This window comes from Eptatretus burgeri, chromosome 5 (assembly GCF_056783735.1).
Source record: "Eptatretus burgeri isolate ZD-2024b chromosome 5, Ebu_testis_v1, whole genome shotgun sequence".
NCBI classification, from domain to species: Eukaryota; Metazoa; Chordata; class Myxini; order Myxiniformes; family Myxinidae; genus Eptatretus; species Eptatretus burgeri.
Window position 1 is genome coordinate 2,426,191 of NC_140965.1, and position 13,546 is coordinate 2,439,736.

The following is a 13,546-nucleotide window of genomic DNA, read 5'->3' on the forward strand; positions in this document are numbered from 1 at the left end:
TATTGTACATTGAATGACAACATTTGAGGCTGGCATTCCTATTTCTTTGCAGCGATCCGGAGCTTTTGCAAAGAATGAAGGAGTGTTTTGGCAAAACTTGCCAATATGTTTCTTGTGGGGTTGCATGCTCGGAAGTTGAAATAGACTGTCTCACTGGTTCCATCAAGGTAACACAGTGGTGTTCTTCTCCTGAATCAGGTCTGATAAGATCATGCAGGGGTAGTGTACTCACCTTGGTGATTGAATTTTGTATCGAATCACAGAATTTTCACGATTCACGGAACTCACTGAATTTTTTCCCTCTGGGTTTTATTCCAAACTCCACTGAAAGTTGCTAGAATGATGTTTCGATTCCCAACTCGATGATACATTGTCAGTGTTACATCACAAGTTGTGTCTACTCTTAGAAGGATGTCAAGCTGGTGTCCAGTCTGTTTGCAGTAGTTTGTGGATGTTATGGATCCCATGATGTCTTTCATGAAGAGTACTCGAGTTATCACCAGTATTACAGAAATCACAAATTCCTGGCCAAAGCATCTTCTGTCAAATGTCAAACAGCAGGGCTGGCCATGTGGTTCTTGAAAGATTTGGGCCAAAAACGTTTCCTCGCAGACACCACGATAACGTGGGAACAATTGTGGTGGTGAAATAAGTTCGGCTGTTCCAGCCAAAACAGCAAGTAAAATCTAACGCAGGTTAAATCTTTGTGAGGTTAAACGACTTATATTTGATCGTTTTTTATTCCTCAGATGCAATGATTCAGTTATTGTACCCAACAGGCACTGAGTACACACATCGTTATGGATGTTGGCCGCAGTATTAATCCAGCTCTGGACATTGGGCAGGTGAGAGGTCTTGAAAACCGCAGAAACATCTTTATTTCCTAATCTATTTGAAAACACTGCAGTTCATAATTATACCTGGGTGATTACATTAAACCTTTACCTCTGTCGTAATAAATATCAGTGTGTGGCTGTATGTCCATCCATCAGTCCATCCGTCCTTCTCCTTCATTACTCCAAAACCATGATACCTCGCGGCCCCAAACTTTGCATGCTCATATGGAGAACTCCAAGGTGGTGCAGGAATGAAAACTTGGTGTTTGGGTTAATTTAAACACCCCTTTTGAAGATAATTTATGGGGTGCTCATCACGAAAAACTAAAATAAGCCTGATGAAGATTTTGGCATGCCAACTTGGTCAGCCCTCTGTCAGCTCGCAAGTCTAAAGCCGCCATTTTTATTGCCTGTTCAACAATGCCTTGGCTTGGAATAGGCCACAATGATTTCTTAACAATAGTTTTTTTTTATTTTGTTTTTTCACTTTCCTCACACATCTCATTGAATGCCTGATCATCATACCAGCGAATTACTGTATTCATTGCAAAACTTACAAGCACCCGGAGACTACAGTTCGTGGCTTCATTTAATTTCCTCATATCTCGTAACCTCGAGAATCTCTTCATCTCAGCCAAATTTCAAAATTTTTCACTTTCTTGACTTCAGTCGTTCCAACACTAAAAAGAAAGTGTACATTTGTCCAATTCAGACATTGCTTGGGCGTTTCCGAGTCCATGGGTTTATATGACCAATCGGTGATCTTTAATCACTTGCCAAGCCTGCCATTCCTTGTCAACCTCTTCGTTGGAGTGCTTACTTCAATGCTTAAGCCACTTGGTGAGCGCTCTACAATATTTGCACTGACACTGAATATATCTATCGACATGGAACAAAGGTCAGGGCCCATTCGCCTGTGTTTGGCTGTATGGTGCCTCAAGCGGTGAGCTGAGCGGTGATTCACTCACTAAAAATGTGCAACTTGTTTTTCACTACCTTTCCCCTTTTCACGATCTTTCATGATACGACACATCACTTCGACATAGATGAATGCATATACATATATATACATATCTATAAAAACATCTAGTTCTTAAAAGTTTCTTTAACCGTTTCATTGGAGTGCTTGATGGGTGGTTTAGTCACTTGGCCAGCGCTCTTCAAGCTTCAGTGGTGATACAGTGACTTGGTTCTCTGTGGGGACACTTCCGGAGTTATAAAGGCAAAATATATGAGATGATTACAATGAGTAAAAAATGTTATCAGTTGTTATACAAAGCAATGAATCGCCACATCACGGCAGGGATAGCCGAGAGGTGCGTGCACTTGCTCTTTCCTTCCAGCCGGAGTGAAAATCCCGACCCAGTTATAAACTGTCATCCCGGTGTTTCACAAACGGGGTGACTCATCTTGTGTGCTGTCTCTCAGATAGACGTTAAACTGGATGTCACATCTTCCGGAATCTCCCATCTCCTCTTCCCTTCGCCCCCTCCCCTCCCCGCCCCACCTCCTCCCTCTGTTAAGGAGACTGTTAAAGACTGATGGTTTGGTTTTGAATTTAAAACTGCTTTCCCATGATGTAGCATGTATGAATCTGATTCAGAGTGAGCTGACTGGTGGTGTGCAAAGGTCACCGCATGTGCAAACATGCATGCATGCAGGCAGGCCTTTGTCAGGGAGATTGCGTGGGTTTTTAAATGCTACCACCAGATTTTATATAGAACCTGGCGGTTAAAAAGAATATGTTGCTGTTTGGGCGTGTTTTATCGCCATTCCCTTCCCCTCCGGTCACGATGCCTTCCCATCTCCACCCCTCCCGCCGCCTTCCATCCCCCTCCCCTCACACTGCCTTATTTTCCCCTCACGTTGCCTTCCCCTCCCATTACATTACCTTCTCCCCTCCCCTCAGGCTTACCTCCTCCCAAACCTCCCTCCCCCATCCTCCTTGCTCCCCCATTCTCCTCGCTCCCACTCCTCTTCTCGGATTGTATCATGACGTTTGGTGAGGCATCGCTCTCCCGACATCCCCCAACCCCCCACGCCTTCCTCGCTCTTCCCACCTTCCTCGGCTTTCCCCCTTCCTCGCTCTCCCCCTCACTCAACCCCTGCTAGCTCACCACCCTTCCTTGCTGCCTCCTCGCTCCTTCACTCCTTCACTCCTCCCTCCTACCTCCCTCCTCTCTTCTCTCCCTCCTCTCTCCTCTCTCCTCTCTCCTCTCTCCTCTCTCCTCTCTCCTCTCTCCTCTCTCCTCTCTCCTCTCACCTCTCTCCCCATTCACTCCTCTTTTTCTCCCACTCCCTCCTCTCTTTCTCCCCCGAAACTCCTCTCTTTCTCCCCCTCCCTCCTCTCTTTCTCCCCCTCCCTCCTCTCTTTCTCCCCCTCCCTACTCTCTTTCTCCCCCTCCCTCCTCTCTTTCTCCCCATCCCCCTTTCTTTCTCCCCCTCCCTCCTTTCTTTCTCCCCCTCCCCCCTTTCTCCCCCTCCCCCCTTTCCTTCTCCTCCGCCCTCCTCTCTCCCACCTCTCGTCTCTCCTTCCCTTAATATTCCCGTTAGCAAAACAACAGGTTGTATTATCTAGTTTTAGAAGACGCCAAATTCCGAATGAGGTAATATAATTTGACAAAATATGCAACTCAAAAAGTTTGTTACAGCAGATAATTGATGCCATTGTAAGTGTCAACACAAGCATGCTCGAGCGAACCTGGCGAGAGCTAGAATATTGTCTTCAAATTCTTCAGATAAAGACGGGCACTCATGTCGAAGTGGAATCCTACCATTAATTTGCGATTAGTCACTGACTTTGACATCAATACAAATTTTTATTACAGACCTGAGAGAGCGAAAAGCTACCTATCTCAAACAAATAGTTTCAAATGGAGCACCTCACTGCTATAAGAACATTTAGATTGCATCAGATGCGAAATGTTGCTTGCTGGCTCAATGAAAGAAGATGCCATTTGCATTTTTGCTGACTTCATCCTGACCCCTTAATGGTTAGACGTGAGGAGGTGTGAGGCAGGGAGTCATGTGGGACTTGGACTCTGACCAAAGATCTGAGACGGAGACTTAACTCGTTCAGTTCCAGGTCACTTCAGAGAATTATTGGGTATTGCTGGTCAGACTTTGTCTAACGAGCGATTGCAAAGAGAGACTCAGAGGAGATCTGTTTCCTGTGTAGTCTGTGAGCATCAGCTGCAGCTGTATGGACATGTGGCTCGTTTTTCCTGATGCTGATCCTGCTCACGAGATTCTCAGCGAGGGAGCCTCGTGAGTGGAGGAGACCAATGGGCTGACCAGTGCCTCGTGGTTGCAGCAGGTTGGTTGGCATCTCAAGCAATGGGGATGGGCCAGGCATCTGCCTGGGGGATGGCCATACAGAGGCCCCTGCAGTGCTGGTGGAAAGTGGACACAGCAACATGGGTGTCTGGTGCAGACTGGTGCAGAGTATGCTCTGGTGCATACTCCCATACCTGACCTGAATGCCCCGGTATGCTGCCTTCCCTTCCCCTCACGCTGCTTCCCCTTCCCCTCACGCTGCCTTGCCTTCCCCTCACGCTGCCTTCCCTTCCCCTCACACTGCCATCCCTTCCCCTCATGCTGCCTTTCCTTCCCCTCACGCTGCCTTCCCTTCCCCTCACGCTGCCTTCCCTTCCCCTCATGCTGCCTTCCCTTCCTGTCATGCTGCCTTCCCTTCCCCTTACGCTGCCTTCCCTTTCCCTCATGCTGCCTTCCCTTTCCCTCATGCTGCCTTCCCTTCCCCTCATGCTGCCTTCCCTTCTCCTCCACTTCTGCTGCCTTCCCTTCCCTTCCCCTCCTCTCCCCCTCCTCAGTCACGCCCTTCTCTCTTCTTCACCCCCCCGCCTTTTTCTCCCTCCCTCGCTCACCCTCTCTTAATATTGTCATCAGCAACAGACAGTTGGTATTTGCTTGTTGGTTTCAACCCATTTTAAATATAAGAAACCTCTTCCCGCCTTATGCCTCCGCTCGCAAGCGAAGAACAACCAGGTTCGGCTTCATTTGAACAATCCCTTGGGTTTCTTAAGTTGTAATTATTCGAACCCCAGGATATTCTAACATCGTTTCAGCCATTCGGGGGGACATTACACGTCTGGCCAAGACTGACTGTGTTGACGGACCTATCTGATACGACAGTATGTTTGTGAAGTACAACATGCTCTCTTTTGATGAAACCGACGGGAGGCACTCCTTGTGATTATGACATTTATGGTGCTTGGCAGCATAACTCCGACATCTAACCAGTGATTCCTTAACACAACAATGAGGCCTAACAAAGCTGTTTTCTCAGAGTTTGGAGATACTATATTTTCTTTGGTGTGTTGCTTCCAGTTCACTGGATCTGTCGGGGGTTTTTTTCCAGATTGAAGGTGCCTTTGCCCAAGGTTTTGGACTCTTCCTGCTTGAGGAGCTGCAGTATTCTCATCTTGGTGAACTACGGAGTAAAGGGCCAGGGATATACAAGATTCCTGCTGCTGGAGACATCCCCAGAGAACTACACGTGTCTCTTCTCAGCAAATCTGAGAATCCCAGGGCTATTTTTTCATCCAAGGTTCAAAAACTTCGATTCTGTAAATTCCTATTATTAAAATATCAGATCATTTTAATATATATAAATAGATAAATAAATGGTCCCTGGGTTGCTTTTCCTCATGTCTTTCTTTTTTTAACTTGACTCATCTTTAACTGCTTAAATAAACAGCCTTTTTACAGCCATTTTCCCCTGCTGAGCAGGGGTTAGCTTTTTGTGGGCTCCATCCAATCATGGTTCCCTTCTTGAGGCAATGTTTTATGGCCAGATGGAGGAGAAGGAGACGGCGAAGGCGAGTCTGGAGGCAGTGGGAGAGGGGGAAGGGTAGAAGTGTGGAGGTGAGAGTTGGAACTCTGAATGTTGGGACGATGACTGGCAAAGGGAGAGAGTTGGCTGATATGATGGAGAGAAGAAAGGTGGACATACTGTGTGTCCAAGAGACCAAGTGGATGGGGAGTAAGGCTAGGAGCATTGGAGGTGGTTTCAAACTGTTCTACCATGGTGTGGATGGGAGGAGAAATGGTGTCGGGGTAATCCTGAAGGAAGATTATGTCAACAGGGTATTGGAGGTGAGGAGAGAGTGTCTGACCGAGTGATGAGTGTGAAGTTGGAAATTGAAGGGGTGATGATGAATGTCATCAGTGCATATGCCCCACATATGGGGTGTGAGATGGAGTAGAAAGAAGATTTCTGGAGTGAGTTTGATGAAGTGGTGGAGACTGTATCCCAGGATGAAAGAGTGGTGATTGGAGCAGATTTCAATGGGCATGTTGGGGAAGGGAATAAAGAGGATGAGGAGGTGATGGGGAGGTACGGTCTCAACAAGAGAAATGTGGAAGGGCAAATGGTGGTAGCGTTTGCAAAAATAATGGAAATGGCAGTGGTAAATACGTATTTAAAGAGAAAGGAGGAACACAGGGTGACGTACAAGAGTGGAGGAAAGTGCACACAGGTGGATTACATCTTAAGCAGGAGATGCAACCTGAAAGAGATTGGAGACTGTAAGGTGGTGGCAGTGGAGAGTGTAGCTCGACAGCATCGATTGGTTATTACAAATAGCTCATTACAAAGATTTTTCTCACAGCTCTTTCTGCATTCTTATTTTACTTCTCTAGTTCCATCTGTAACATTGTGTCACCATGATGTGAAAAATCAGTCTGTTCATTACTTGAACAATGACTCACTTGATTTCTATTTTATCTAAATATTCACCTACAGTTCTTGTTTGTTTTTATCCTCCCAGGGTGTTGGAGAGCCGCCACTTTTCCTGGCTGTCTCTGTCTTCTTCGCAGTCAAAGCAGCAATTTTATCTGCTCGGGAGGATGCTGGCAAGTCTCGTCATTTCCGGCTGGACAGCCCAGCAACAGTGGAACGAGTTCGGTTGGCTTGTCAGGACAACATCACAGACAAAGTAAACGAAATTGTAAATAATTTTTATTATTCATTGTGAAAGAATAACTTTAATATTTTTCACATTTGCAGGTAGCTTACAATCCAACTTTATCGGATGAACATTATCTTTAATTTGACGATTTATAAACAGTAACTTAATGCTATTATTAATATTTCCTTGTTATACTGTATCTATGGACGATTTATGTCCTATTTTTGACACATCATGATTAATCTTGCTAATTTGTGTGTAACATTGAAAAACGACGACTGATGCTTAATTTGATCAAAATATTTATGTCCAAGTGCTTGGAGTTCAGAACTACGATTGTCTTGCTCAATCACTGAAGGCAAGTGCACCCTCCTGTTTACCTTGAGGGCATGGAGTAAAAATTATTAACTGTGAATACTAAGTCGGGATTGGTAGTCAGCATACCAGAGAGTTGGTGTCAAAGCCACCCAATGCTCGCCTGTTTCTACATTTATCGTTTTTAAAAGACGTCTAATAATATTTTTTATAAAGCATTGCAGTGAAGTGTGATCCAAATAATTTTAAAGCAATATCTGTATTTGTATATTGTAATCAGTAAAAAATAGTGTGGAAGATAAAAGCATTAGAAAGGAAATAACTTGCACCGAAAACTTTAACATTTTCACGCTCGTGCTGACGCTGATGCTCAGGCTCACGCCGGGGGTATCGCTATTGCTCTCTGTTCTTCGAACAGGCGAGCTAAAAATAGTGTGGTGGATAAAAACATTAAAAAGGAAAAAATAACTTGCACCAAAAACTTTAGCATTTTGACGCTCACGCTCACGCCGGGGGTATCGCTATAGCTCTCTGTTCTTCGAACAGGCGAGCTAAAAATCTGATTTTGGAAAGCTATTCAAGCTTGGGGAAGTCTATGCCTTTTTGTTTTGGGAGAAATGGATTTCTCGATGAACCATTAACAAGGTTTTTGGTCTGTGCTATTGCATTATGTAATAGTGCGTACAATTTCAGACAGAGTTTAAGAAGGTGATTGATGTTTCACATGTCGTTCTTATGCTGGATCCACACTGGTCATTGTTCGAACAACATGCACAATGTTGACTTCTTCAATGCACCACACCAAGATGTAAGATGCTGCCTCGGAGGGTTGTGATTTGCATTTGGCTTTGTTGGGTTGGGCAGCAACCACGTATGTTGATCATTTACTTTCAAAAAGGGTCTTTCCAACACTGCCTCTATCCTAACCCATTAAAGGTCAAGAACCAGTACAATACATTATTGCATTTTCCACATCATGAGTTACAACTTTTAAATACCCCATGGAGTCCACCTGTTTACCTGCCCTCAACCTGCCCCACTTGTGGAGCCCTTCATTGCTTTTTTTCTAGTGATCATTTGCATCAGAATCTTCCTCATTTGTAACATTTACCCTCAATAATTCTCAAGGGAAATGTTCCACAATATTTCATCATATTCAAGAATATTACAGTACCTTGATAGCATCATGATAATCATCCACACAAAGCAACAATCTTCTTGCAGATATCCTCAAAAATCTTTTTAAAATTTGGTTAAGGATGATTCTTTTCGTCAGTGAAGAAGAGTTTGGTGAAAAACTCTCACTGAGGAGCTGGGGTGGACTGCGTATTGTTGCGGGCCCGGGTTCGCCGGGGTACAAGGGTGGGGGGTATCCCCAGTTCTCCCCGGACTCACCGGGAATCGAGGCCGTCGCACACGAATAAGTCTGTGTTGCAGCGGGTCGCTAATCAACCGTGAATGCCAATAATTTCACCACGTTACCCAGTGTCCTCCATCTCACCTCCATTTAACTGTGGAACACGCAGTCTTCTTATCAGGGAATCGTGCCGTCGGCAGTTGTGCTACTTTTATCTTTATTGGATCTTGATTAATGCGGACAAGCTTACCGTTAGCACAACACCGGACTGATGTGAGAGCCAATCCATTTGGGAATTTTAATTTCCCGGCTAATCTCTGCACAGACATTGCTGGACCAATAATGAATAAGCACAGACACAGACAGATTGAAAGTTAAATATGAACAAGGCAATTTATTTACAGAAAGTAATGTGGGGTATGGGGACGGAGGGTAGGGAACACGAGGGCTTTTATGGGGTCGAGGTTCAATGTGTGTATTTACAAAAAGGAAAGAAAATGCACAAGTCGCAGACTTAACTTAACCTATTCCTTACCTCCTGGATAAATTTACAAGGGTACCCATCAGACCACACATATGGGGAGGCAATTGGGAGGGGCAGGGTGGCCTCAGCCGACTGTACGTGGAACCTTCGCCCTCCCCAGCTTCATACTGCTCTTCCTGCCACTCTCTGGAACAGCCCCGACACTGCACTCCACAACCGGGGGTCCACAAGCTCCGTCGGAACCGCTCACCAAAGAGTCTGGGATCAGGTTAGACAACAAAGCAATGGCCAGGGCAGAAATGAGAGAGAGTGCGATGCGATGACCATGGGAGAGAGAGAGAGAGAGAGAGAGAGAGAGAGAGAGAGAGAGAGAGAGAGAGAGAGAGAGAGAGAGAGAGAGAGAGAGAGAGAGAGAGAGAGAGAGAGAGAGAGAGAGAGAGAGAGAGAGAGAGAGAACGAGAGAGAACGAGAGAGAACGAGAGAGAACGAGAGAGAACGAGAGAGAACGAGAGAGAACGAGAGAGAACGAGAGAGAACGAGAGAGAACGAGAGAGAACGAGAGAGAACGAGAGAGAACCAGCACGTCGGACACAGCTTTATTGTCCCCAGGGCAGACGGGGCCAAAGAGCCACATATCAGATCTTCCGAGGCGGCCTGGGACCAGCTATTGGGCCACGTCAGATCTTATGAGCTGGCCCCATGCCAGCCATTGAGGGATTCCCCCACAGCCTTACCAATTCTGCTGCCCACCCAGATGTATACACTGCTGCCCGCTGCCCGCCCCGAATGAATGGGGATTACGGAAACGAAATACAGTACAGGAGTTGACAGCAATAAATTGCAGTACAGGGTAGACGTCCATACAGACGAACAGACAAGCAAGGACTTAGTGGGGAACAAGCAAGGACTTGTACAATAAATGGGAATTCAGTGTGCACTTCTAAAGCCACGGCTTCGGTGAAGGTTCCAGAATGCTAGTTTTATTCGCACACACCGAGATGCCATGGCAGTAAAACGACACACGCCCGACGTGATGACGGCAGTTACGACACATGTCATTATGCACTGATGTTGTTATTATCCCAACAGGTTGAGAGGGGGTGCTAGCTACCCAACCCGACGCATTTAATTACACAATAACAACGATAGGGAAGGTGCTATTCTTGACGTACATGATGGAAATAACTATTCTAAACATCTACGTGCTGTGTGTGTTTAAATTTCGGCATATGGTTTATAAAACCGCAACAGTATATAAACTGGCCTTGGTCAACGTCCAGAACAAGCCCACTCACAGGTCGCAGAACCGTGACATGCCTGGCCTGACACCATGAGCGCCGAAGGTGCAAAGCTACTGTCGTGGTGTGTGGGGTCGGGTGGTCAGAGATTTTGGAGGCAATATACATGATTCTTGGCAATTTTTGATGCATAATTTCCATTTCAACTGCGAGCGATTTTGCCACGAAAGCAATTATTCAGTACCAGTTGGGACATTCACTTTGGGTTATATGAATGAATAATAATGACACTTCATTGGAGTGGGAAATAAGAACTCCAACAAAAATAGACTGAATGAGCACTGAATAGATAGCATAACGATTAATGATGATAGATTCTATACATTGTTTGATCAAGTTGTTTAACATCGACACAAAAACGAATGATAATGGATCAGATAATGGGCAAATAGTATGCTGAAGTCATAGAAACAAAAATACTGATATTGTTGGAAGGAATTGATTGATTCATCAGTACAAAATGAATTTATCAATGAAAAACAGAACTAATTACCTGCTGACCAAAAATGGACAGATGTAAAAGGACAGACTCAGTGAGATCAAACCATGGTCTGGCAGCGAAGAGGAAATGACTGAACTACGAACAACCTTCCATGGACAAACATTACTTCTTTGCTATGGATTCTGACTTGGAAAGATGGAAATTGAGGTACGAGTTGCAAGTTTCATTGGAATCCTCCCAGAACTGCAGGAAAAGGAGATTTTATCAAACTGTCCACATATCCGACAAGAAATACAAACACAATGCCAAGGCTTTGAGGTCGGGCTTCACAGAAACTGAGAATTCAATAAGCTTTTGTCGAACGGTCAAATAGTATTTCCTCAGTCACATATAGTTCAGAGCACGGCCTGAGATTCACTCTTTTGGGACAGGAGATCAATGATGGAATGTGTGGATAACCATTGAGGATATCATTCTCCATCGACATGAACTTGAAAGCTTCAAGATGATCTTGTGACAAAGGCTGAGGCCTCTGGGTTGGAGGTGACGCTTTGGTGTAGGACTATGTCCAATGGAGATCAGGTTAGTACTCATCACACTCCACATGATTCGATTTACCCACCGATCACATCACGTGCTTTCTGCTTGAATGGCTTGCATTTGTGGGAACAATTTTTTTTTTGTATACTCGTATGAGAGCTAACACACATCGCACAGCAAAGGGGGCATGAGACAGGAGGGGCGGGAGAGGGAACGACAAAACAGTGGGGAACAGAGTCACTAGGAGATCTGTGGAAGGGAGAGGGATGGGGTGGGGAACATGGGGAATGCAAGATGGACATCACAGGGACTTTCAGGAAGGAAAGCAGGGAATTTGAAAGAGGTGGGTTTGGGGTGGATTAACGGGGGAAGAAAAGATCGAGGTTTTGGATGGGGAACAATAAGAGGTGGTGGTGAACAGCTGTTTTGAAGGCCTGGAGGGAAGAATGGGATTGAAGAGAGTGTGGGAGTTTATTCCAAAGGTGGGAAAAAGGGGGAATGAAAGAGTAAAGGTGAGCAGTGATTCGTGATTTTGGTAGTTTTACCAGAAGGGGGTTGTTGGCGGACCTTGAGCGCCCTGCGGAAATGTGGTGGGGAGAAATCGCAGACAGAGCAGGGGGAGGGGGGGGCAAGAGTGGAGAGGAGACGGTAGAAGACAGAAAGACCACCAAACTGTCTACGGTGAGAGAGTGAGAGGCCCAAAGACTCAGCCTCATTGTGGGAAATACCAATGATCCTCAACACCTTGGTTTCCACAGCGTGAAGTCAAGAAAGGTGAGGGGCAGGAGCACCATCCAGAGGGGAGAGCAGTACTCCATAACGCTGTGGATGAAAACATTGTATGTGGTCAGGAGCTCAGGTGGGCCGAGGAAGGACTTTGCACGATGGAGGATTCCTGGTCGGCAACTGGAATTGGTGGTCAAGTTGGAAATGTGGATTTCCCAGGAAAATTCATGGCATATAGTGAGACCCAGAACCTTGAATGAAAGGACTTCTTCTAGAGGATTGTTGAGAAAGTAGATGGAGAGGGGCGGGGGGGTTCTAAACGGTCCTTTCGGAGAGACATCGTGAGAGTGTGAGATTTGTCCGGATTGAAAGGCATGTTCCATGTGTTGGACCAGTTTGTGATTTTATCCAGATCTGCAGTGAGCGAAGAAGCTGCTGCTTGCTGATCTGAGGGATGGCAGATGGTACAGCAGAGGGTGGAGTCATCAGCAAAGAGACAAAAAGGATTTTCCAGGGAGTCGGAGAGATAATTGATGAAAACGAGAAAAAGAACAGGGCCCAGAATGCTGCCTTAAGGAACTCCAACCTGGAAAGGAAGAGGGGATGAAAGAACTCCATTTAGGGCCACACATTGACAGCAACAGGAGAGGAAATCTGCGAGCCATGAGTGGAGATGGCCTTGGATACCATAGGAAGAGAGTTTGGTGAGCAGGGCAGGGTGCCACACTGTGTCAAAAGCACGTGATATATCTAGGGATATGGCTCTGATTTCATGTCCGGCATTGAGGACCTCCATCCATTGTTGCGAGAGCAGAAGCAGCATATCCTGGGTGGAGTGACCTGGTCTGAAACCAAATTGATGATCGGAAATCACGCCATTGGAGAAGAGGAAGGATTTAATGTCTGAAGCGATGATGGATTCCATAACCTTGCTGATGATTGGGAGAAGGCTAATTGGTCTGTAGTTGCAGGGATCTGTTTTTGCTCCTTTTTGTGCAGGGCAGTAATATTTGCTGATTTCCAAGCAGATGGCAGATGACCTTGATCAAATGAGAGGGTGAATCGAACAGAGAGAGGGCGAGCAAGAGCAGAGGAGCAGGTTTTTAGGACACGTGGACTGATGCCGTCTGGACCAGTTGCAGAATCTGAGTCGAGGTTTGATAGCAAGCTCTCCACCTTGTCAGAAGAAAAGGACACTGAGTCCAGGGACAGTTGGGTGCGACTGGGTAAGGTGGGCACAGAAAGCAATGGGTTTCGGACACAAGATTTAGAAGCAAACACGGAGTTTAGGCATTCAGCCTTTTCACGTGCGGTTTCAGCAGTGCGGCCATTTGAGGTAAGGGAGGCGATGGAGGGGGAACATACACCAGAAACAGATTTGATTAGATGCCACCAGGATTTGGAGGAGGGACAGAGGTTTGAAAGTTCAGACTTGAGCTTAGAAAAATATTGATTTCTGGCTCTCCTGAGGGTAGATACACACTTGTTCTGAGCTTGATGGAAGGAAATGAGATTACCCTCAGTTGTGTTTGCTTTCCATGAGGCAAAGGCAAGTTGTTTCAGGACAACTGCCTCGCCACAAGCTTCAGTGAACCATGCGTGGGAGGAAGGGTAGGAC

The 13,546-nt window shown here is 45.8% G+C and overlaps 1 protein-coding gene across 7 annotated transcripts in view; it reads left to right on the top strand.

Moving 5' to 3' along the window:
- The window catches only part of LOC147025699 (xanthine dehydrogenase/oxidase-like), a 359,829-nt gene that overhangs the window by 335,191 nt on the left and 11,092 nt on the right, over positions 1–13,546 (top strand). For 5 of the 7 annotated variants that reach the window (XM_085880375.1, XM_085880376.1, XM_085880374.1 and 2 more), the window contains 4 exons: positions 53–167; positions 780–845; positions 5,215–5,403; positions 6,626–6,805. In XM_085880375.1, coding sequence (XP_085736501.1) covers positions 53–167; positions 780–845; positions 5,215–5,403; positions 6,626–6,805 — 550 coding nt within the window. The remainder of the gene's footprint in view (positions 1–52; positions 168–779; positions 846–5,214; positions 5,404–6,625; positions 6,806–13,546) is intronic. The other 2 variants (XM_085880377.1, XM_085880379.1) reach the window with 2 other exon arrangements.